The 26,373-nt window shown below is 35.0% G+C and overlaps 1 protein-coding gene across 2 annotated transcripts in view; it reads left to right on the forward strand.

Annotated features, from left to right (window-relative positions):
• The window catches only part of ARFGEF1 (ADP ribosylation factor guanine nucleotide exchange factor 1), a 98,463-nt gene that overhangs the window by 31,361 nt on the left and 40,729 nt on the right, over nucleotides 1–26,373 (forward strand). For both annotated transcript variants that reach the window (XM_032469941.1, XM_032469942.1), the window contains exons 2-14: nucleotides 6–36; nucleotides 589–745; nucleotides 2,120–2,266; nucleotides 3,148–3,327; nucleotides 8,531–8,807; nucleotides 11,834–11,944; nucleotides 13,225–13,400; nucleotides 14,363–14,496; nucleotides 17,991–18,225; nucleotides 21,826–21,925; nucleotides 22,041–22,180; nucleotides 22,293–22,401; nucleotides 23,056–23,257. In XM_032469941.1, coding sequence (XP_032325832.1) covers nucleotides 6–36; nucleotides 589–745; nucleotides 2,120–2,266; nucleotides 3,148–3,327; nucleotides 8,531–8,807; nucleotides 11,834–11,944; nucleotides 13,225–13,400; nucleotides 14,363–14,496; nucleotides 17,991–18,225; nucleotides 21,826–21,925; nucleotides 22,041–22,180; nucleotides 22,293–22,401; nucleotides 23,056–23,257 — 1,999 coding nt within the window. The remainder of the gene's footprint in view (nucleotides 1–5; nucleotides 37–588; nucleotides 746–2,119; nucleotides 2,267–3,147; nucleotides 3,328–8,530; nucleotides 8,808–11,833; nucleotides 11,945–13,224; nucleotides 13,401–14,362; nucleotides 14,497–17,990; nucleotides 18,226–21,825; nucleotides 21,926–22,040; nucleotides 22,181–22,292; nucleotides 22,402–23,055; nucleotides 23,258–26,373) is intronic.

Consider the following 26,373-nt stretch of genomic DNA (forward strand, 5'->3'; position numbering starts at 1 on the left):
ACCAGAGGAAATAAAAGCGGAAACTGAAAAGCAGAGGTTTGTCGTTTGTTTTTGTTTTTGTTTTTTTTCTTCAGCAAAAAAAATTTGCAAACTTGTCAATCTTGGCCAAAATAGTAATACAATCATCTGTATTTTAGTGTGGCAAATTTTCTACATATGGCCTTTGTAACAAAATCAATTTTTTAGAAAATAATTTTTGAGAAATAGAATGGTAATCATACCTGTAAATACTGAAAGAGCTTGTAAATAAATAAATAAGGGTATTTCTGAAATGCTGTACGATATGCTTTAAAGTGTTTGATTCATATTTAGAAAGATTACTAAATATTTAGTAACCTAAATTATTTAATTAGATAACTGCATTGATTTTTAAAATTTTTCTTGCATTTAGTTACAGCTCTGGCCACTAGCTTATGACCTACAACAAATCACTTAACGTCTCTGGACTTTATTTTCTGCATGAAATATGGGAAGAGGAAGTCTGGTTTAGCAAAGTGCCTTGTAGAACTGAAATTCTGTGTTTTTATTTGAGTGTATCATCAGCATGAAAAATGTGATATTCTAATCAGGCTCTCCCTTTTTCTTTAGTCCTCCTCATGGAGAAGCAAAAGCTGGATCAAGCACCCTTCCACCGGTGAAATCAAAGACAAATTTCATCGAAGCAGACAAGTACTTCCTACCTTTTGAATTGGCATGCCAGTCCAAATGTCCCCGCATAGTTAGTACATCTCTAGATTGTTTACAGGTATGTATAAAACGGCACTGTCTAAAAACTATCTAATCTGAATGCGTTTCTAAACATTACTCACAATTGATGAGTCAGTCATTTTCCATGAGAGCAGTTGATTATTATTTTTGTGGTAAGAAACCAAGTGGTTGCTTAACATTCAGGAGAAACAATAGTTGCAAAAAGATGTTTCTAGGTTAAGGGTAACAAAAGTCAGTAGTGAGCTTAGTGAGACACAGAATCTTTACTGAGGTCATCAGTAATGAAACTGTTGATTCATGCTCTTTTTTTAATCAGTGAAATGCAAAAAAAAATGGTACTTTTAACCTGCTGATTTTTATATATATCATTATTTCAGTGTTTTTTGTTTTTTTTACCAGATGCTTGCTGTTTTATATAAAGTAATAGGTTAATGTTAACAGTTTAGTATTTATATTTACTATTGGACTTCAGCTCTGACCTTCATTTATGTCAGAAAAATTTCTTAAATCTTCCTGTTTTACTTTGACACACACACACACACACACATCCTCTTAGATATTTATAAGACAAACCTTCAGATAGAGAGGTCCTTTTCTTTTCAGATATTTTCATGGTTTGGGGATTATACCTTTTAACTAGCAATTCAGTGGAAAAGACCATATCCATATGATTTGTTCTTAAGATAGATTAAGGATAAGTTCATTTGATTTGTGACCTTGTTTTCCCTGAAAAATTAAAATTAAAGTATCTAAGGCCTTCCTTCCAGGGCTATAATGGTAATGATAAGTAAACAAATCTGTGATTTATCGCAGTCAGTGTATGGAAATTGGGTTCTCTGCATTTTCGCAGATCTAATTTGGCAGGTGATTTTGGGTTATTTGAATGTGTTACGATAGCTTTTGCAAAAGCAGTATCAGTAATGTTTGGACAGAAAGCAATAAGCCATTCTAACTCATCAGAGACAAGTTCTTAGGTCTGCCCTCCTTAAAGGTATTGCCTGATGGTTTTGCTGTGGTTATTTTTCTGTTTTTGTGGTTATTATGAGTATAAATAATTTCACGTTTATATAGCTAATAAAGCTTTCTTCAGGAAGAGTTGGTATAGCCTTGGCTTTGAGTATTCTTTAATAGTTCTATGTAAAATGTTTAATATATATTCAGTTGTATATTGTAATTTGGGGGGGTCATTACATCTATTTATTTATTTCTTCCTCTTCTTCTTTTTTTTTTTTTTTCAAATAGAGGTACTGGGGATTGAACCCAGGACCTTGTGCATGCTGTGCATGCTAAGCATGCGCTCTGCTATTTGAGCTATACCCTCCCCCTGTATATTGTAATTTTAATGTATGTTTAATTAGTATATATATTTGTTAGCTTAATTAGGATCTTTATTTTTTTTTCTCCATTTCAGAAACTTATTGCTTATGGGCACTTGACTGGCAATGCTCCAGATAGTACAACACCAGGCAAAAAATTAATTGATAGAATTATTGAAACAATTTGTGGCTGTTTCCAAGGTCCTCAAACAGATGAAGGAGTTCAGTTACAGATAATAAAGGTGATTTATGAGATAAAGTGAACTTGTTATTCATAATCTATATTTTTAAAAATCAGAAGCCTTTTACCTTGAAAAATATTTGGAAAGGTCATTTTATGTGCTTTCCAGCTATAATGGAGGTCATTTGGGTACTTTTTAGACTCCACATCGGGAGATTTTATTGCTGAATGCCAAGAGTTCGCTACAAGACACTTATTTGCAAATCTGTTATTTAAAGGTCCCAGTTTAGGGCCCCAGAGCCTTCCAGAGCTTTTCTGTTTCTGGCATGGTTCTGTCATTAAGCTTTCAGGTCCCATGTGAAGAAGGTCTTGTGACTCTTCTAGTTTCTTCTACTGCTATCAGAGTCCTTGCAGTCTGCCCTCTAGTCCTGGGTTTCACCATATGAACTACTTGTGCACCAGCTTTCCTGATTCCCTTGCACCTGTCAGTCTGCTGAACCTGCTCAGCTAAACCCCGTCCTGGGTTTGTGCTGTGATATACCTGGGTGATCAGCTCCTTCCAAGGAAAATCACTCAGTTGTGTTTTCAGTCTGCTGCAAATACTGAATTTTTAATGTTACTGCTAGTAGTAGTTGTGGTGTGTTTGGTTATCAGTAAAATTTTCTTGTACTGTTAGTACTTTTGAAATTGTGGACTGAAACAAATCAGTTGAATGGTTTTCTAGTGTTTTGGGTTTGAGAGGATTATATGGAAGCTGCTGCCAGAATGAGGAAAACATAGGATATTTTAACAGTTCATGATATATTTAAGGCAGATAGAAACTCTATACATTACCTTAAAGTGGTAATGATGTCTGAAAATTTTGATTCTAATATAAAAATATATATTTTTATGCTGAAACTCTGGATGCAAAAAATTGCTTTAACTTTTTTTTTTTTTAAGGCTTTACTTACTGCAGTAACATCTCAACACATAGAAATTCATGAAGGAACTGTACTGCAAGCTGTGAGAACATGTTACAATATCTATCTTGCAAGCAAAAATCTCATCAATCAGACAACAGCCAAAGCTACTCTTACTCAGATGCTAAATGTTATCTTTGCACGCATGGAAAACCAAGCAGTAAGTATTAGAAAATGAGAGAGATTGTATGGAACACCACAAGCATCAAGTATAGAAAAAATTTTATGGAAATTACACTGAAATCTTTTGTGCCTGTGGAGAGAATGGTTTTTAAGGTTTTGTGTACCGGAGATCTGTGGTTTTGTTTTGTTCTGAGGCTTACTGACTTGTTTGACTTTGGATAAAATACGTCTCTAGTTGCTCACAAATAGAAATTGAAAGATATCAGTTGCCATCATCCTTATGGAAGTGTTTATGAATTGATATTTTTAATAAGCTCTCAAGCTTAGTAGATGAGTGTAATATAGATAAGTTACCTATTTGATCTGTTCTGGTATAAGATTATTCATTGAGCCTTTAAAAAATAAACAAAATGTGTTCTATGTTGATGAAATATATTTGGGGAGGAAGTAAGAGATCAGCAGCTAGAAAATCATTAATTTTTTTAGTTATTTAGTCTTCATAATTAAAAACCAACCTCTAACTTTTTTTTTGAACTGATTTTAACCTTATGGAAAAGTTGCAAAAAAATTTACAGAGATATCTCCTTTACCCTGCTACTTTCCTTAATACCAGCATCTTACAGAACCACATTACAGTGTCCAGAAGCAGGAAATTACACTGGTATGATACTATTAAATAAACTGTTAGCCTTACTTGAATTTCACCAATTTTCCCATTAATTTCTTTTTTTTTCTTTTCTGTTTTAAGATCTGATCCAGGATCCCACGTTGCATTTAATATGCATTTAGTATGTTTTACTCTTCTCCAGTTTGTAAAAATTTCTCAGTCCAGCTTTCATCACCTTGAAGGGTGATGATCAGTTATTTTGTTGATTATCCCTCAGTTTGCTTTGTCTGATGTTTTCTCATGATTAAAATGAAGTTGTCCATGTCTTGCAAGAGTACCTCTGAAGCAGTGTTGTGTCCTTTTCAATACATCACGTCAGTAATTCATGATGTTGATATGTCCTAATACTGACGACGTTAACCCTGGTTACTCGGTTAAGGTGGTAGCTGCCAGGTTCTTACACTGTAAAGTTACTCTTTTGTAGTTAATAAATATCTTGGGAGAGATACTTTAATACTATGCGAATATCCTGATTTTTCCCTCACACTCCCCCACCCCCAGTTTGAGTGTCCATCAGTGAATATTGTTGGCAACAGTTATTACTGCGGTGTTTCCCTAGTGGTGATTTTCTGTTTCTCTCTCCTTCTGTGTTTATTGACCAGAATTATTCTCCTTCCCTTTTTATTTATTCAGTTTTTTATTTATGTCAGTCTGTATTCATGGGTAATTATTCTGTGGTTTATAATCCAGTTCTATCATTGTTTTGTTGTCCCAGTTATTCCAGCTTTGGCTTTCTGACCTTTTGACAAGTTCCCATTGTTTTTTTTTGTTTTTTTTTTTTTTTGAGTCCCTCCTTACTTTCTGGAATTTCAAGATTTTCCAGGCTCATTTTGAATTTCCTCTGCTTCAGCTTTGGAGTAGTAGACACTTAAACAGGGAGCCCTGACTTCTTCGGTTGGAGAATGGTAATTAGAAGCTAGAATCTGAGTGCTAGGTGTGTTTGTTGTAGCTGGGATGTTATTGCTTGGAAGCCCTCTCAGCAGATTGAACTAGGGAATATATATGTGTATACTCACCCCACTTTCCCACTTCTTCTCTCTTCCATATCTGTATGTGACTGTCTATGTATGTTAAAAACTATGTGTTCATACTGATAACTTTTGATTCCAGTCCAGTACCATAGGGTTCATTTCAACCTTTTTCCTTTATTTATAACTTCCTCTCCCTAAACGTGAGAAATAAGGCCTTCATTTTCTATGATACATTATTTGTTCAGTCCTGTACTGTAACACACAGAAAATAATTTTAGAATTGCTAACTCATACCACTGTGAGAAGCAAATTTACTAAGTAAATTGTAACATTTATTTTTTGGCTTATTTTTTTGTTTTTAGTCTTACAGTATCCATTCAAAATATTTTCTAAAGTTACTTAGGTTAGTTCTTTTCTTCTCTGTACTCTTAAGGGACAATATTACTTTATAACGCAATTAAGTTCATTTATTACTGCCTGTTTTCCATTTCAGTGTCCCTTGCATTCTGGTTTAATTGCTTACTTACATTTCCTGAGTATGCTAAACACTACTATAAGCTAAGAGTTAGAGCTATAAAAAAGGTATACTCCTGTCATTCCTGTCAGTCCTCTTCCATCTCTTTTGGATGGATGTAGATAATCTCTACTGTTTCTAGTTCATCCTTCTGCATTTCTTTAGCACAAATGAGCAGATAGATATATGTATGGTTTCATGTATCACCTTTCTTACATGAAAGGTAACATACTATATTAGTTATCCATCACTGCATAACAAACTTACTCCAAACTTACTCCAAACTTCAGCTGCTTAAAACTCATAGTTTAGCTGCTTGAAACTCACGGTTTAGCTGCTTATCTCACAGTTTCCAAAGGTCCAGAATCCAAGCGTGGCTTAGCTCGATGATTGTGGCTTGGATTTCACATGAGGTTGCAGGTGGCTGTGTGGATCACAGTATCAGCTGGGGCTGCTGTCACTTAAAGCCTTTATTGGGCTAGAGAATGAGAGAGAGAGAGAGAGAGAGGGAGAGGGAGAGGGAAAAAGAGAAAGAGAAAGAGAAAGAGAAAGAAAGAGAAAGAGAAAGAGAGAAAGAGAGAAAGAGAGAAAAACAAGGCAGAAGCTACCTTATGATCAGAAGTGGTCACGCAGATCATCCCTGGCACAGTAAAGGAGGGGACTCTACAAAGAGGAGAACGTGAAGAGGTGGAGATCCATGGGTGGCTGTCTTAAAAAGGCTGGCTACCACGTCCTGCGGATACTCTTTTGGACTTTGCTCTTGTCACTTAGTAGTATGTCCTGGAAAGCATTCTGTATCACTCCTTAGAGATCTTCCTCATGTTTTTTTCACATCTATTCAGTCACTCTCCTGTATATTGACACTGGATTATTGCTCATATTTTGCAACCACAAATAAGAGTTTTGCTCCTTTTTGAAGGAGTGAATGATAATGATTTTATCACTTTTTAATGGCAGAAATATAAAGAATATTTTTATTGGTTTGACTTGTTCAGCAACTTCTTATTACATTCTCTGTATGTTCCTGGCACTGTTCTGGTTCTCAGTTACACAGTGCTGGGCAAAACCAGCTTGACCACTACTTTGAAAGATCTTAACGAACTGTGGGGCATAGAGGGGGAAGATGAACCAATAACCCCAAAAGTAAATATGTAACTGAATTGTGATAGAACCTATGAACATGTTTCATGTCATGAAGCATATTTAATTATAGAAAATTATAGAGAAGTGGGAAAGGGGAGGGAGAGAAAATTAAAAAGGTGGGACACAGACTGATTTTTTCAAGTTTGCTAAAATATTCTAAGCTAGAAGTCTAATTCATTTGTATATGCTACTGATAACTTTTCCTCTCCTCCCCAAATAAAATTCACTATAAAGTATTCAGTTCTAAAATTATTTCAAAGGAGGAAATGCTGATTTCTTTCTCTAGAACAGTGGTTTTCAGTGGGAGATGGTTTTGCCTCCAAAGCCACATTTGCACTTCTGATTGTCATGACTGGGGTGAGGAGGCTGTTATTGGCATATAATGGGTTTCTGCCCATTAAGGATAGGGATAGGATGTTGCTAAACTCCCAGCAGTACACTGGACAATCCTAGTTCACTCACATCCCCCCACTCAAACACAGCAAAGAATTACCTGATCCAAATGTCAGTAGTACTGATATTGAGAAACCCTACTCTAGAAAGTGTGAAAGTGTACAGAAAATGTTTTAAGTTAATTTCCTCTATTTTTCAAAGACCTTTCTAGAGGTTACAGAACTCTGGAAAAAGTAGAAAAAGCTAGAATTCAACACCTTGCTTGTCTGTGATTCCAAAGCATGTACTTGCCCTGCTAAACCATGGTGCAGACTAGCTGAAGTTGAGCTGGGGGTGAGATTGGACTGCAAGTCATAGGCTCCTTACTGTTAATTTGGACATTGACTTTCTCATGAATGGGCCAGAGCTTTGGTTTGGGAATTCTGTTCTGATTCCAACTATGCAACTAGACCTGCCCATTGATTTCCTTACCTATAAAATAAGGGATTTAGACCATGTAGATGTTAAGTCTGTTCCTACCTTTGGGGCATTGAAATCTTAATTCAACTTTATTTTTACATTCATATAATTAATTCTGATATTTCTACATAACCTGGAATATTACTAGGAATATGAAACGTTCATATTTGATGCTATAAAATACTTATCTTTGTGGAAATTAATTCCATGAGAATGATTCTTATTAGGTCATGAAGACCACAAGAGATGTGTCTAAAAGCAATAAAGTGCTAAAAAATGAAACACTGTGTTCTTGATTGTTACTGTTTTTAGCATCTTGTAAGTGAGCCAGTTTTACCCATGGTGTTATATGTATAATGACAGGTCTCCTAAAATAAAATTAGAGCATTTGTAGGTACAGTTTTTTCATTCTTATTAGATGACTCATTGGGCAGAGGCATTTAGGTACTCACTGCAATTTTATTTATTAAATGTAATTTTATTTTTTTAATTAAAAGACACGTGATGAGGTAACATAAAAACATAGTACAGAAAGGTATGCACTGAAAAGTTGCCACCCATTCTTGTTTGTAATTTGGTCACTTCCTAACTTCTACCCCTTATAGGTAACCATTATTGCTAGTTTCTTGTGTTTATGTCTAGACTTTGTTTCCCTATATATAAGTAAAAATGAATGAGTGTGTATTTTATTCCTTTGCCCACTTTTTTCCTCCCTTAGTGAAACTTTGATTTTAGGTGAATCTACTGGCAACAACCCAGTTATCATTCTAAAGTTATTAAAATTATTTTAGTTTTTTTATTTTAAGTAATACATTCATGTCAAACACCAAAAATAATGAAAAGAGAACATACAGTGAAAGACTTCCATCTCTGTTCTTGTTTGCCAAATTCTATCCCCCTAAGAAGTAACCACTATTTTTGTTACTGTGTTTTTAATATGTTTTGTTTTTTATTTCTGATGGACTGCAGTTTCTACACCTAGAGACAAGGTGGCACCTTATATGAAGGATTTATAGTTGAGTGTAACATTACCCCTCCAAATTTAGACAACTTACTTTGCTAATATTGGAAATTATGGTCTCTTTTTTTCTAGTTGCAGGAAGCCAAACAAATGGAAAAAGAAAGGCATCGACAGCATCATCATCTGTTGCAGTCTCCAGTAAGCCATCATGAGCCTGAATCACCTCAACTCAGATACTTGCCACCGCAGACTGTTGATCATATATCCCAAGAACATGAAGGGGACCTTGATCCTCATACAAATGATGTGGATAAAAGCCTTCAGGATGATACAGAGCCTGAAAATGGATCTGATATTTCCAGTGCAGAAAATGAGCAGACTGAAGCTGATCAGGCAACTGCAGCCGAAAGTAATCTTTTTGAGTAGGGGTTGGGGGGGTGTGGTAAGGGAAGGATGCCAGAAATGTTTTTAGTAACAAAATATGGAAAAGGTAATATGGTTTAATGGATATCAGAAACATTGTGGTAGTTGTGGACTTTTTCCATCCTAAGTGGTAAAGTTGATTTCACGTAAGCCCACAAAACGTCTGTTGATATTACGCATTCATTAGCATCTTATGAGCAGTATGAGTTATAGACTTGCTTTGGAGGAGATACGTTACAAAAGAGGGTCATAAATGTCTGTTAGCACGTTAGATAGGAACCTCAGTTATCTGAACGTTAGTTCCTAGCAAACAAGAGGGCTGTTCATTTAGTAAGGTTTTCTGGAATGTGACTGAAACTTTTAAGAAATCATTGTAAGTTCACAAGATATTGTCAAAAAAAGTGCTGAAATTAAATATGCAAAGAAATTCTCTGAGTAACTACCTGGCATACAAAAATATCTTGTTTATTTTTATAGCCTAATGTTTAGTAATCAATAAAATTTAGATGTTCTCTGACAGTATTTTTCTGAGTAAATTTGTTTATAAGAAAAAGTTGACAAGATTACAAAAATTAAATTACATTTCTTTCTTTTACAAATTTATTTCTCTAAAAATAATCACATGCAGTCATTTTTTTCCCCAAACATTATTTCCAGTTTTTGCTGTTCTATAAAACTGCCAGGGAGTAAGTTTGTTCCCTTTACTTCTCCTTAGCTTGGTGTCAAAAAAAAAAAAAAAAAAAAGATAGAAATTCTGTTGTCTTTCCAGTGTGGTTTTGTAGAACTAGGATGGTTAGGACTTAGTTACAATTCATCTGACTTCTGTTTTTACTTTACTTTGAGGAAAGACTTTTATAGTATTTTTCAGCTCTTGATTTTTTTTAACCATATCTTTTTCATAACATAATAGTGGCGTAAATATTAGCAGTGCCATGAATTACTTTTTACTATCTTTGATGGTACTTTAGTATTTATTTATTTATTTTTTTTTAGTATTTATTTTAAAAGGGACAATTTTGAAAAGCCTGGCATTCCTAGTACTCAGGCTAATAGTGAATCTGTACTGCTTACGTGATTTACATTTTCCTAACCTGCCCTTGCCAAGATTTCCCTACTTTCACTGCATGCTTTTAAAGGGGATGAGTCAAAGGGCTAATATCTGATAAAACTGGAACTTTATTTATTCCTCCATTTTTTCATCCATGCACTCAGCAAACATTCATTTGGCATACTGTGTCCCAGGCAGGGTGCTAGGACTTGGGGTTAAACAGCTGATGATGATCTAGCCATCACTCGTAGGGTGCTGGTGGTGTGCCGGGAAGGTCAGGCATGTATAAATGAGGTGTAATGCGATAAACCTGCAAGTGGCATGCACAGGGTAAGTCTGCGGAGGAGAGTTTGAGAAAGTGATGATGTTTTAGCTGAATCTTGTTTGGATAAGGGTAGGAATTGGCTGGCTAGAAAGTTTAGGAAGTTTTCCAACAGGAGAAACAACATAGGCTGAAAACCAAGGAATGGAAGATATGCTGTGTACTTGGTACCACTGTAGGTACCTTTTAGGATACAGAATTGTAAATAAGACATAACTCCCTGTGGTGTATTTGTGATTATTTTGGCTTTTCAAAGGTATTTTCCTCCTGACAGTTCATATAAGTGAAAATTCTGCCTGAGAGCCTTTGGCTAAGAGTGCCTGCCCTGGAGTAGATTATCTGCTCTGAGTCACATCTCTTGTCACTTACTGGCTGTGTGACTTTGAACATACAGTTAACTTCTCTAGTCATTTCCCATGTGTAATAAACATTACTCACTGTTACTCTAATCTATTTCTGTCAGATAATTTATATGAGAATTGACTCATTTCATTAATCATTTTGTGCACATTTTAGTGACTGTATAGTTATGTTGAAACTTAATTTTTAGATTCTTTGTAATTTTAGCTAACTAAAGCACAGAAATACAGAACTTAAGAATGATGGAAAAATTGTCAAGACATTTACATATTTTTACTCCACAGAAGAATCTAAATGCTATTGTATTTGGATTTTTATAAAATAAAACTACTGATTTGACATGCCTATTTATCACATTTCTCCTGTGACATTCAGTATTTTGTAGAATTTTGCAACAAGTAGTAGATTAGGAGCAGTGAACAATGGGGAGGACAGACTTCTGGAAGCCAGAGTTATAAGCAGTGGTCCTTCATAGTAGTGTGATGGGATGGGTTTGTAGACAGTAGCACTGTTAGCTCATATGCAGTCTGATGTTATTTGCTTTAGGGCAATGGCTCGCAGAATAGGGTCCCAGATCCCAGAACATCTTAAAGTACTAATTGAGCCTTCCTGAGGTATTTTCAGCATTTCAAAAAACCCAGTGGAAATCCTATTTTTATCTGCAGTGGTCTACACAAGCTAACTGAGAATGTCAAATTTTATTAGTTTCTTGTGTGTTGTTCAGAAGTTCCACTTGGCAGTTATATCTGTTTTCAATTAATGTTAAATTGGGGAATGAATTCTTTTTTACTTATTAAATTCAGTTTTACATTGTATATGTAGATTCGATTGGGGAAGAAATAGTAAGGAAGGGCCCAGATGGCCCCATCTCTGCCTCATCCAGGACCTCACTATATTAGAGCAGCAAGGAGCTTGATATTATTGATGAACCTGATTAATCAAAACAAGCTTAAATGACATTTAATATTACCTGATAAGTGTGTGGGACATGTTAGAAATGTTTATTCAGGATACTTTTAAAAGTTTTGGTTCTTAAATCTAGAAAACTCACTTAAGTTGAATACTCATTTAATAGCTTGTCAAATGAATCGCTGAAATTATGAAATTTTAAAATATGGTTTGGTTATAAATGTTGAATATTAAACTAATTCCTTCTAGTGTCGTGTATCTATTTAATTTTTTTTTCTTTCATTCTTAATTTCTTAGGAGATCTTTTCATTACAAATGCCCAGTAAAAGTTTCCAAAAAACTAAAATAATGTTTTTTTGAATTTTTTTTAAAGCGTTATCTAAAAATGATATATTATATGATGGAGAAAACCATGACTGTGAGGAAAAGCCACAAGACATTGTACAGAGCATTGTAGAAGAAATGGTGAACATCGTTGTTGGAGGTAGTGTATTTGGCTTGAAATTAGTTTATTCTGCCTTACATTACTTGACTCTGGAGACTATTTTTATAATGTGTGGAACAAAAAAGGCGAAAATACAAGGTCTTTCTCAAATTAGAGTGTGTGCATAGAAAAAATACTTAAATATCTTAGATTATAGAAGAGTACTCCCTTTTTCTGCAGTTTCATTTATAATCTTAGAAAAACCCGCATTGCGCTACAAAAGTAAAGTTGAGTAGTAGCAGCAAAGATCATACAGCCTGCAAAGCCTCATAGCTCCTGCTTACTGAGAGCCAGTTGTGTGCTTTACATGTTGTGTGTATGTGTGTTTTGGTCGTTTCTCATAGACATTATTGTCTTTGTTGTTTATGTAGAAACTGAGGCAGAAGATTATGAAATAACTTATTCAGTTAGATGGTAAAGATATGATTGAAACAGGGTTCTCTCATATTCCAAAATCTAGGACATTATATTTCCCTCATACTAGCTTATAATTTCTTCTAATTGGTAGCATGAAAGGAGCAGTTTCCTGCCAGATACCTGCTGAGTTATGGCCATAGACGTGTATGTGTTCCTTTTTTAAAGTAATATACATTACACCTAGAGTAGTTCTGAAACTTAGTATTATTTACATTATCTATGTTTGTTCTATGAGAAGCCATTTATTTCTGTTTATATTAATTACAAGTATGATTACTCGGAGTAACATGCTCAAGAATACAGGGGTCTAGGCCACTATTTCCATAGCTGTGTTCCAGAGAATATATGTTATTAGAGGTAATAGTAGATACTCTAAAAAAGTGGGAAGGGCCTCATGGTAAAATAAGTTTTGGAAACACTGCATATTGTGTATCCCCTTTAGAGTACTCAGTGCACGTTAGCAAATTAAAGGCTATAATAAACCTGTTTTCATCATTTCCTTAACTTACTTGAAAAGGGGATTTTTTTTTTCTTGAGGAATTTCTTTTAACATCTTAAGGCATTAACATTCATTAGAACAGTTTAGTAAATGCTAATGTAGACTAAAAGTAAGCTCTGTTTTTGCACGTTCTGATTAGTCTTTCGTCAGCTGAATGTGTTTCATTGCTAGAACTACTTAAGGATCATATTTGGGTGTGTTCCAAATGCATACTTACTAGTAAGTACGCTGACCTTTAAATGGTGCCAGTGTATCTTACTTCACACCGCTTTCTGCCTCTGTTTCATTTTAAATAGCGTATGCTTTTTCAGTGCACTTGGTTAAGTCAGATATGTATGTGTGTTTTTTATTCTTACCGTTTCAGATATGGGAGAAAGGACTACCGTAAATGCAAGTGCAGATGGTAACATTGGAACCATAGAGGATGGTAGCGACAGTGAAAATATTCAAGCAAATGGAATTCCCGGCACACCAATTTCTGTTGCATATACACCGTCCTTACCCGATGACAGATTGTCTGTCTCTTCCAATGATACTCAGGTATAAAGAGGGGAAGATGTCCTCTTAATCTTATAAACTGATAAGCTACCAGCACCTTGTGGTGAATATATCCAGTTGATAATACTGGCTGATTTCAGTTTGGGGAAATAAAAACTTGGGGTTTTTTTTTTAATTGATATAAATCAGAGTAGTTTATTCCCTTAAAATACTGATAGCTAAATTTCCAACTCTAAGGTATGTCTCATATGTTTTTACATCTTCCCTGCAACCCTCCAACCATTGACATTATGTTTAAAAAAGAACATTCTTGTCGCATATTTATAGAATAGTTCCAGTGTACTAGGAGGAGAAAGAACTTGTAAAAATCTAGAGACCTTCATGTTATCTTTGTTCAGGGCTGCAGTGAAATCCATACTATGGCGGTGATAGGTCCTCCTCATCCTTCCTACCTTATGTTCTTTTGTCTTTTTTTCCTTATCTTTTTAAATAAGGGAATCCTACCCTAAATCTCTTCCCATACATAGGGGTTAGTATTCTTGGCCTTGTTGACATTGATCAGCTGACAACTTTTGAACATGGCTTTGACAGTCTCTATTGTCTTATGTCTATCTGCACAAGAGTAGATGAAAAATATAGTAGGACAAAGGCATAAAACACACCAGTGACAGGTAGTGGAAAGCATAGGTTAAGCCATGGACAAGGTGTCTTGCCAGGGCATGATGTGCAGGTTTTTGTTAGTAATAGTATGAACTGGGTAAATTTTAAGAGTTGGGTGGCAAAGAGGAAATGAGAAAATATTTTAAAAGAATACATTTTCAAGGTATTTATTGTTGGGGATGGGAGTGGTATGTCACAATAACGGAAAACAAATGTAAATTTCTCACCTGGTCTCCCTTTTAATAGAACACCACATATTACTAAATTGAATAAAGTATATGAAAGGCTGAAATGATTTTGCACTGGCAAGTGTCTTTATTTATGTGGTGTGTTCACTTGTTTAGGAATCTGGAAATTCTTCAGGACCTTCACCTGGTGCTAAGTTTTCCCACATTTTACAAAAGGATGCCTTTCTAGTATTCAGGTCATTGTGTAAACTGTCAATGAAACCACTGTCAGATGGACCACCAGATCCAAAGTAAGTCCTTAGCTGTTCTGCCTGACAAATGCAGTTTTTTAAGCTTGAAATTTACTTACTGTAAGATAGTCCTTGGGTTTTCTTTTGTTCATTTTGTCTTTTAGGACCTTCAGAAACATACTTTACTTTAAAAAAACAATATATTAAAAAGTTTCAAAACTACTAAATAGATACCTTACACTATTTCCCAAAGCACACCAATGGCGTTAGAGAATTGTGCCTGGTACATAGTAGGTCTTCACCAAGTTTTGAATGATTGAATGAATTATTATTTCCACATAGTAAGTAACATTGGCACTAATGTACTCCTGTTACACGTAGTCTAATGCTAGGCTTCTGAAAGCTACCAGTTGAGAGTTGAAAGTTAATAAAACCTAAGAGAAGTAAATCTTAAAAGTAAATCTATGAAAGATAATAGCATATTCATTAAGGTCTGAAAATGCCTAAGATAACTTTCTCCCATGGGGAGAAGGAAATACTTCAAGATAAGAGTCGCTTAGGATGGGGGATATAGCTCAGTGGTAGAGCATGCCCTTGGCATGTGTGAGGGCCTGGATTCAATCCCCAATGCCTCCCTTAAGGGAAAGGGAAAAAAATAGGAATCACTTGTATGATTCCCATCAAATATATTAGTTTAAACTGTAGGGAAGTGCCAATTTAAGTCATAAATTGTCAAGTATCTTTCAATTTAAATGATTACAGTGCAACTAACTCCTGCTTAAGATTGAGTTTGGGAGTTACTAGAGAGGCCTGCCCTGCTGATATTGCACAAGATGTATTAAATAGCATGTCAATTTTAGGAGAACTTTCTAGAGAGAGAAACCTTGGAGAAGGCCTGAGAAAGGGATATTTAAATAGGTGGAAATTCATTTTAAAAACTATAGAGCATTTCAGTTTCTCAGTGTCAACTGAGAGGGAAGACTGGAGACAGTTACAATAAAAACTTTGCAAGCTTTCAGAAACCACATTTGTTTTAGTTTCTATAGTTTTATTTTGTTACATTGTATTGATTCAGTGAGAATTTAGGCCCAGAAGCCAAAAACTAAAATCTTTGTAGGCCCAAATCTTGAGTCAAACATTTAATTCATTGATTCTTCTGTATTTTGAAAATACAAACTCTACAGAAAAAGGATTAAGGTTGTTCAGATTATAGTGTAAACTTGATTATACCCTGTATGCTTTATAAGAATATATTAAAATTTTTTTCAATTTCTTATTTTCATTATGAGGGGAAAAATATGACAATCTTGACATCTCTATTTGGAAATGATGAAGACCTACTTGAAGAAAAAAATAAGAATTTGATTTTAGTGCTGAAGGCTAGTTTTGCCATGATTTAAAAATGTTATTGACCTTTAAAAACCTCAGATGTTTAGTTTTCCCAGATCAAATATTAAAACTGACTTAAAAAAGTGCTAGAAACAGAGAAGAGGGAATTCTTTAGCATGCCAAAGATGAAAAGGAATTATATGAGATTTGAGGAGTACTGTAGTGGTGGGGAGGGGTTCATCTAGCTCTGAAAAAAGAGTAAGTGCATTTTGGAGAGCTGCAATTATTAATATTAACAAAAGATTCTTTTGAGGAGTAGTAAATTATCCTCCTACTTAGCAAGCTTAAATCAGATACTAGGAAATTTTGTTTGAACATTAAAAAGACCTTCTTGACTGTCAGAGTCATTAAACATTGGAATTGAATTCTGAAAGAGATCAAATTTCCTACCCCTAGAAACTGTCCCTTTTCCAAAAATATATGGTTTTCTATCTTGAATGACTTTTTGACAAAATCATTGAGTTTTTAGTTATATAATTTTCTTTTTTGTCTTTGCATCTCTTTATATTTTGTGACCTTGCTAAGATGACAATCCAGGAAATAATCTGTAAGCTTGAATCATAGTTTGAAACTACCCCGTGAAAAACTGCAGACCTCAAATTTCCAGCTTCTTTTGCCTGTCAAGAGTATACTTTGTTGTGTTATAAGACAATCATTTGATCATTTCTTCATTGATATCTTATATTTAGTAGATGCTTAATGTTTAGATGACTGCATGAATAAATCCATTAATTATTTTGAGCCCATATTAACAAGGCATTTTGTTAGATGCTGGAGATACAAAGACAAAACATAGTTAGAATAAAACTCATGTGTTAAAGAATGATAGGCTGCAGGTTTTAGTTACTATTGGAATTAAGTAAAAGGGGTGATAAATGTGAGCTAGAGTAGGAAGTAGTAGTAATGTATAAGCCTTGGAATGCCCCAGTGTGAAGGGGGAATACTTGGCCCAGTCTGTATTTTCCTGTAGCTATTCCTAGAGTCTTACCTCTCATTCTTTCTAACTTGATTTATCTAAGCTTTTTTGGGGAGAAAGGGGTGGGTAATACTATATTAGCTGCACATATGTATTCTTAGATTAAGAGGAATAGCCATCTTGGAAACGTGATTGTTTATTAATGAGCCATGGTATTAATTGGTTCCAGTTTCATTTCAAAGATGGCAGTACTTTTTGTAATTCCAATTTACATAAAATTAAATATTCCTTGCTAGAATTTCTTAGGTTTTTGAATTACTTGACACTTAACCATAAAATTTTTGAGGTAAGAATCAAGAGCAGTTAAGTTTACTGTATGGTATAAATGTGACTGAGTGAAGTTTGGAATAAATCAAGAAAAGAACCAACTGTTAGAACATTTAAATGTGTCCTGTATTTGAAAAGTTGCCTGGAATCAATCTCCTTGTTCTTTTGGACTTAAGAATCCTGTTTCAGTGGGAGAAAAATTATATTTGTGAGATCTGATCATTAAAATTCTAGATGGTGATTAGAAATATGACATGGAGTATTGATCAGAAAATAATTTTTAAATTTAAGCTGAAATTGTTTTCCAGTTTTTCATTATAGAAATATTTAGAATAAATTGGTAAGCTATTAAGAGATATGTGTTCTAAAACTTAGCCTCTTTGTATGTATTTTTTTCCAAAAAGCTGTAAATGGTTACTGAAAAAGTAAGCTTGAAGCAATGCTTTAACTTGTTAATGCACCAAAACTTTAAAAAATATTAGTGTTTAGGATTTTTAAGCAGCATAACTAGGAAAAAAGTACTTTGGAACCATTTTATAATAAATAGTCTTTAATCTGAGAAATTCTCGATGATTTCTAAAAAGTGAAATATACTTGTGAAAGAAAAGACCAAGGCATAAATCTTTAAAAATTTTTTTTCTCATCCAAAGGAACAGTAGGTTGATGTTAAATATGTGTGAGTGATTGTTTTTCCATTTAACAAGTTCATGAAGCTAGGTGGTGGAAGGGAGCGTCCGTGGCTGCCCATTATTACTGGCTAAGCTTTTTCATGTACTGTACTTTATTTTTATGTTATAGAGTTTTCAGTTCCTCTCCATTGAAAGGTTTGTGAAATTGGGTGGGATAGAAAATTTCTTTGAAATAACCTGTTATCATAATGCTAAACGTGTCCATATATTGTGCCTTCTTTTTTATATTTTAGGTCTCATGAGTTACGATCCAAGATTCTTTCATTGCAGTTACTTCTATCCATTCTGCAGAATGCAGGACCTATTTTCAGGACAAATGAGATGTTTATTAATGCTATTAAGCAGTATCTATGTGTTGCACTCTCAAAAAATGGAGTTTCATCTGTTCCAGAGGTTTTTGAGCTTTCTCTTTCCATATTTCTTACTTTGTTGTCAAACTTCAAGACACATCTGAAGATGCAGATTGAGGTATGTTCTGCATTTAGGCATTGTTGGGTATTGCATTTGTTTCCTGTTAAACCATATAATTAACACACGGGAAAGTTTTTCAGAATGTGAAATAATATGTGTGTATTGCCATGTACTTCTTTTTTTCATTCAACTAATGTGTGCCTACAGAGTAGGAAGCACTGGGTAAGGCCTAAGAATGCAAAATCAAGACATAGCTCCTGCCTTAGAGGAATTTATAGTAGTTGATTGGATGATTTTTAAGTGTCTTGAATTAATTTGGTCCTCACAAATAACTTTGCCATTGTATATATGATATGTAATAGAGAATTTGGTTATCTTAAAAGAAAGCTCTAAAAATATTTTGTCTATGTGGTTTTAAGCCATTTAAGTCTTTGGTACTTTAAAGAGGTGATTAGAAGAATTATATTGGGGGGTTATATTTTAGGACATTTGAAAACTTAACTTTTGTATTTGTTTTCTTCTAATGTATCTATTACATTCCTGAAGTTTTCTCTCAGCGTCTTTGGAAATAGAGTAACAATTATGTCATTCAAAAGTATTTCAAGAGACTTAGCAAAATGAAATTAGGGACTCTCCCACCCATGTATGCATGTATTGTTCACATGTACCAATTCATAATCTTTTGTTTTTACCTTCAGAACAATTCAGTATTTAAAAACAGTACTTTATGTTTTACTGACTTAATGGATTTTTTTCTCCCCAACTTGTCCTTTGTGAAAGTATTGTTTTGGTTGGGACATTGTATATTTTAGAAATACTCACTTTAATGCTAGTCACCTTTTGCCTTCATATTATGTTTGCTGTAATATGCAGGTTACATTTTAATTTTTATGTTTAATCCTAACTGAAGACTAATAATTCATTAGCTCACAGAAAGAATAAATTACTATTTTCCCAAAATTTTTGATATTATCCTTTATTATTAATGTTCTACAATATATATTAAAATTCATAGGAAATTATGGGAATGAGACAGAGTAAGGCTTTGGTATTTTAAGTGAAAAGTTTCAGAATTTGGGTCCTATTTTTGGATGGGAAACAATTTCTGGTGTATATATGCTGTCAAATTTTAGAAGCTTGCCATATGTCTGTTAAAATAGTGCAAAGCAAAACTAGGAAGTTACTATTTTTAGATTTTTCTCATTATCTTCAGGAACTACAAATAAAAGAGACTTTCTAAAAACTTCTGGAACTTCTGGAACTTTTGCTTCTGTAACAAGCCAAATGTGTTCCATTTGATGATGAGGCATTTAAATTAACACTAGAGAATTTTGGAAGATTTTGTACATCCAGTTACTTCTCTGAGACTCTACTTCTTAAAGCACTATTTAGATGAGTGTAGGTGAAATAAAAGTTCTTGTAGAACCAAATATCACAACAGTCATTTAAATTGGGATTACTATTTCTGTTAAGTAAGTTAGATACATGAAAATTTTCTAAGCATGAGTTTGAAAGGAAGTACTTCTAAGAAATTTTCTGTCTGCTCGTAGATGGTAGATTCTCATTCAAATTCTTGTAGTAATGGTCTGATTTTTTTTTTTAAAGAGATCAGGTTTATTTTACTCTCCATTGTCGCTTATGGGAAGATCATGAGGGTGAAACAAGATAAATGTAGATATACTTTTGAAAGTACTGAACATATTCAAACACAAGATGAGCTGTGTTCCCGTTAGAGAAAACCCAATACACAAAACCTCAATTTACAAAACAAAACAGATTGTTGTTACATGAAGATCTATTTTAAGAGAATACTCACTGCAGAGTTTTTATAATGCAATTTTCCCCTGGGTATTAACTTAGATCAGAAAATACAGTTTATACAGGTTTTCAAGAGAGTATCTATTCTGTGAAGACAAAGTGCTTGTGACAGTACTGTGGTTTTACATACATTACATCATAGGTGCTCTATAAATCTTTATAACTTTGTGTTTAAATTTTAGAGCCCCTTTGATAGACATGGTGTCGTAGATTACAATAACAGGCTTTTGCTTATTAGTGCATTTTGATAACCCGTAGACAATAGCTAAAGTTTTTTCCCCAGTCTTTCTCTAAATTATGGTTTGTTGTTTTTTTTTTTAATTATTCCATAGATCAGAGAATTTCAAACTCTCTTGATCCGTGGCACAATTAGAATTTGTAATCTTTTCATGGTGCACATACTCCAAAGGAAATATCTAACAGTTCCATTTATTAAGCAGTTAGATCCAAATAACTTAACAAGTATCTGTCTAAACAATGAAGTCTTCATTAAAAAAAAAAAAGGCACACGTAAATTGAAAGGAAAAATGTTTTTATTTCAGTCTTAAATAGTCAGCAGGTACTGACTGCTGGAACGTGGGGGCCTCTAGGATTCTACTCTTAGAACTTGAAATCAAAGTGGACACTGCCCACCCTGATTTCCTCCAATAATTTTAATGCAGTACCTGCTTCTTACCATACCAACCACTTAAAAACCCAGGTTTGTGAAAATAATGATGTCTTTGAAAAGAGTGTAGTGTGATCTAATTGATGTTGAAGCTGTGAACAATCTTTTGAGGTATCTGACAGATGTTTTTCCCTCAGAAATGCTCATGGCATCCTTCTGAGTTTGCTGCAGCATTCTGGGGTGCCTTGATGCAGTGTTCGGAAACTGTGGCCATAAATACATATTGAATGCCTACTGTATGCCATGCAGTGTAGACACAGTGCTTAGCCAGAAGGATCTTGTTTCTACGCTCTTAGAGTTTACAGTCTTACAGGAAATATTGACATTTTATATAGGCAAATAATAGAAATGTGTTGAATTTTGTGAAAGAAAAACCCTTTATAAGAGTACCTGACCCATTTTGGGTGGAGAAGATGTTAGTAGTCTTATTAAAAATATGAATTTTGGGATTCATAATATATATGTTCCATAAATGTTAATATGTTGTTTTAGGTTTTCTTTTTCACTTACCCCCTCTTAAGTTATAGTCATTTTTCCAAAATAAGTTTGAATCTGAAAATTCTTAGCTCTTAAGTTGAAATTTATTTAGTTAGGTTGATTAATTCCTTTGTGCTCGACATTATTTGGTGTAAAGAATAGTGAGAAATAGTTTGTAGTTTTCAGACAGTAGAGCTTTCCATTTGTGTGGGTAATTAAAAACAAGTGTATGAGAATTAGATCCTCTTTATTGTGTAGATTACATCAGTTACTTTTAAATCTAAAAACACTTAGGCTTGTACAGTATTATGTCTGAAAAATACAGCTGATGAACAGAATATGGTTTATGCTCGGCAAGGGATTTAAAAATGAAATAGGAGTTATATTAGTTTTGTAAATATATTCAAGAAATGATCTCCCAGAGGGACTTCAGATTTTTGCAGATTTCTTCTGTAGTGGCTGTGTGATAACAGAATACAGCAATGTGAAGTGCGGTGCTTTTGCTGCAAGGGTCACCGTGAGTGACCCACCAAGTTATTTAAGTCCTAATGTTTCAGAAATGGAACTCCAAAGGAGCTGGACTCCAGGACCCTGGATCCTAATCTTTGCTCCATAGCTTTGGGATATTTAAAAGGTGATCACATATATGACATATAAATAATATTTTAAATGGAAGTTTCTTTCCCTAATCACAGGTGTTCTTTAAAGAAATTTTCCTGTATATTTTGGAAACTTCTACCAGCTCATTTGACCACAAATGGATGGTTATTCAGACTTTGACAAGGATTTGTGCAGGTATTTGAAATTATCCTTCTTTATTATCTCTTTCTTACTATGAGATATTTTAAAGGCCAAATATATATTCATATGCTAGGTGCATTTTATTAAAATTAACATTATATTGTTACAGATGCTCAGAGTGTAGTGGATATTTATGTAAACTATGATTGTGACTTAAATGCAGCAAACATCTTTGAAAGACTAGTAAACGATCTATCAAAAATTGCTCAAGGACGGGGCAGTCAGGAACTTGGTATGAGTAATGTTCAGGTAAGAGCTTTAAAAACATTTTCAAATCTCAACTTTGCCAAAGAGGAGCTATGTGTTGTCCTTAAAAGATTTTTTTGTTTTGTTTTTATTCTTTTTATGAATTATTTTATAGGAACTGAGCCTGAGGAAAAAAGGTTTAGAATGCTTAGTATCAATTTTGAAATGCATGGTTGAATGGAGTAAGGATCAGTATGTGAATCCCAACTCGCAGACAACTCTTGGTAAGGTGACATTTGAGTATAGTTCTTTATTGTTCAAGTAAATGATACTTTGGAGAATAATTGCAGATGCCATTAAACCAGTTTTGTGACATCTTTATTCATTTAGCTGATGGAGTTAAATAATAAACTTAACACATGTGAATTTCCCAGCTTAGCTATCAAAGCTTTTTTCTTTCTAAATCTTCCTAGAAGTATTTTCAATATCATAGTAAAGTGAAGCATGTTCATAACAGCTTTGTTACAGGATAATTGTAGAAGAAACATGAAAGAATGCTTTAAGAAGACTGAATTGTTCATTTATGTTTGACAGTTACCCTTACTCAGGTAGAAGCTCACAGCTACAGTGCTGCCCTGGTGTTACCTTAGTCCAGTGTCCTTTGAGGGAGAACTATTCCTTGTGAGACAAGAGCTGAGAGCAGAAACAAGGTGGATAGTCAGCACTGCGGGTGTGAAAAGAACTCCTAATGGTGCAAATTGTACACGTATTAATTGCAGTGTGTTTTAATACCCAAATATGTATTATCTGTTAGGGTACCTTATATGTTATTTGTGCTAAATAGATATCTAAGCAACACTGAAATCTCTTGCCTTACTTGAGAATTTCTTTTCTTCCTTTGACAGAATAATTTACTGAATCAGTTTTTCTACTTGCAGGTCAGGAAAAGCCCCCAGAGCAAGAGACAAGTGAAATCAAACACCCTGAGACAATAAACAGATACGGAAGTTTGAATTCCCTGGAGTCAACGTCATCATCAGGAATAGGCAGCTATAGTACACAGATGTCTGGCACTGATAATCCGGAACAGTTTGAAGTCCTAAAGCAGCAAAAAGAAATAATAGAACAAGGGATAGATTTGTGAGTACCTGATTTTAAGGAGGAGTGTTACTGAGTGTCCCTCTGCCGGTACTGTGCCGCCCTTTCTCTGGGTTCTCTCCATCTTCGGGTTATGTTTATTCCCTTCCTATTACCGCCCTTCAGTGAACAGAAGGGGGGTGTGGCTCTCCTGAATCCAAGGCTTCTAGTGACTCCTTATTCACCTCCCCTTGTTCATTGTAGTCTAGCCCAAAAAGACCCTGGTGATGCACACTAATTCTGCACCATGTTCTGTGTGCTGTTGATGAACGTCATCTGTGCGAGTTTGCGTTGTTCATTCAGCTTGGGTGTAAACCGCCCCCCATTATATTTCCCAAGCAAGTGATAACTCAAAAAATTTAGAGTATGTAATTTCTCCAGCTACTGTTGCTTCTTTACAGGTTTTATGTTTTCTCCCTTCAGCTACGAATGTGCTGCTCGTTGCTGATTTATTGTTTTGATTCCATTTTCATATGTCAGTAGCCTCTTTTTCAACTTGGCTGCTCCTCCAGACCCTGATCTTGTGAAATCAATTTTCCTGATAAGCTGTGTGCTGTCAGCCTGCTCCTGGACTACTTCCTGTCTGAATGGTACCATGCTGCTTTCCTACCTCTTGGCGCCCATCTCTTTCAAAGAGATGCTATAAGGACATCTGAACTTGCTAGCGTTTTCCCATGAGTCTAGCTCCACAAATCTAAACTTAAAAAAAAAAAAAATTCCTTTGTATGTTTACTTGGTTTGCTACTTCTGCTATAAAGCATTTCTTCCTGAATCTTAAGCAATGGCTTTTGGTGAGTGTTCAAGTGTACTTTCTTCAGTGTTAACATAAAAGAAAAAATGTTGATAAAATGTACATATATTCTTTGTCATAAAATTATTAAATTTCAAAAATTGCCTCAGGAAATAGCCATCAATACTCCATTTATACTAACTTTTCAGACAGTATTAAAAACTCCCATCTGTTCCAGATGTCGTGCAGAGTCTGGGGAAACTTGATGAATGAGATAGCCCTTGTTTCTGGGGGCTCAAGGTCTAGTATGTGTAAACACATATCATACTGAAATTCTGCTGGTCACTCGGCAAACACATATTTGATGCTTAAGACTGTGTGCCAAGAACCATAAAGGATTGGTCCTTATATTCAAGATTACAGCCTAATACACTTTTTAATAGTGCTGTGTGAGGTCCATGATGGAGTGTTGTACAGAATGCTGCCGACGTAGGCCATCTCTTGTTGGAGGTACTTGGGAGTGAAAGAGTCGTTACAGGCCTTCAGCGTGGGCGGCTCTCCTGACCTCCAGTGCTCCTCTGGCCACTGGGCTTGCTTTCTGCTTCACACTTTGTATTGTGTTGGTTGCTCTTCCAGGATGCTCTTCCACAGCTGTTTCTTTCATGACACCACTATGTCCTGCTACCTTCTGAGCACACTATCTCAGTCTTGATAGGGGCTCCTTATCCTGGGCATACCTCTTAGCATTTCCAGGCTCTGTCCCTCAGCCATTTTCTTATTTTGTGACTTCTAGATGACCATGTTCTTTTCCATGATTTCAGCTGCGATGTGCTAACATCTCACAACTCCCAAATGTTAACTTCTAACATAACAACTCTACTGAAGGCCAGACTCATCTGTAATTGTCTGTTGGACATCTACCCTGGACGTTGTATAGCTTCTCACACTCAGTGTGTCTGTAATCTTTTAATTGGCTTACCTTTCTTTGGTCTTATTTATTCTCTAGTCTTTTCTTACACTTAGAGTTCTCTTTCTTGAGTGAAAATCTGCTTCTGTTTCTCCGCTGTCTTGCTCTTAGAGAATAAAGCCACGGCTTCTTGTAATAGCATATAATACCCTTCATGATTAAAATCTGCTAGACTCTAAGCAACGTTTTAGAGTCCACCACTTCTTTATTTCACCTCATTTTTTCAATAATGCAGAGCCATTTGTTATAGTATCATGTTGTTTTATGCTTTCATGTATTAGTATGACCTCTTCCTCTCTTCTGGGATGTTTTTTTCTTACTGTTAATGAAAGATGTAATCATTCTTCAGAGCTCAGTTTCACAGTCACCTTCCCAGGAAATAGATCACGATCATCCCTGTTAATTAGTCACTTCGTCTGCTGTGCTATATCCTCACCTTGTGGATACATTATTTGTTGCATTTTACTGTTACAATTTTTTAAAATTGTGTTTCTTCCATTAGAGTGAGAGTTTCTAGAGAGCAGAGATTGTATTTATCTCATTGAAAAATTCTTGATTTTAATTTATGTACATGGCAGTGGTTTAATTAGAACTTGACGGGGTATCGTTAGGAGGACAGGACAGGGAAGGACATTTCAGACAAAAAATGGCATGTGCAGCAACACAGGAAAGGACGACATTGGAGGACTGTTGTTCAGTGTGACAGGGGCGGGGGTGGACGGTAGTAGCAGGAGGTGAGATGAGAGCATTGAGTTGGATCCAGATTACAGAGGCCTTGTTCTCCATGTGAAGAAGGTTTTGTCTTGTTCCTCTTGGCATATGCCTGATGAAGGATTTTAAGCAGAGGAACAGCAGCATCAGATTTCTGTTTTGGAAGGATGGCTCTGCCAGCAGCCTGAAGGATGGATTAGAATGTGAGCAAAACAAGAGATAGGGAGACCAGTTAAGAACTCTTGCAGTATCCAGGTGACAAGTGAGAGGTACCAAAGTAATTGTTGGAACAATAAAAGTGGAAAGGAAATGATTTGGAAACAAAGAAGTGACATTTGAATTGGATCTTTAAGCATGAAGGAGAGTTCCTCAATGAGTAGGGCAGGTAAAGGGTGTGTAGAGGAGACAGACTCTGCAAATGCTTTATGTTTAGGGAATGAAAAGAGGTATATGGGAGGAGATGGAAGAGAGGGGATGAGAGAGAAACAAGCTATACTGAGAAAGGTTTTGTGTGTCAGTCTGTTCAGTGTGGACTTTATCTCAAAGACACTGGGTATCTAAAGATTTTTTTAATAAAGGAAATAATTTCAGATTGTGGTTAAAACAGTCACCAAAATTCAAGTTCTGTCTTTTAAAAGCAGGAGACTTACAATTAATCAATGGATGTAAGGAGAATAAGCCAAGGTTACTTGAGCACCAAGGATAATGAAA

The sequence above is a fragment of the Camelus ferus genome, chromosome 29, assembly GCF_009834535.1.
Source record: "Camelus ferus isolate YT-003-E chromosome 29, BCGSAC_Cfer_1.0, whole genome shotgun sequence".
NCBI classification, from domain to species: domain Eukaryota; kingdom Metazoa; phylum Chordata; class Mammalia; order Artiodactyla; family Camelidae; genus Camelus; species Camelus ferus.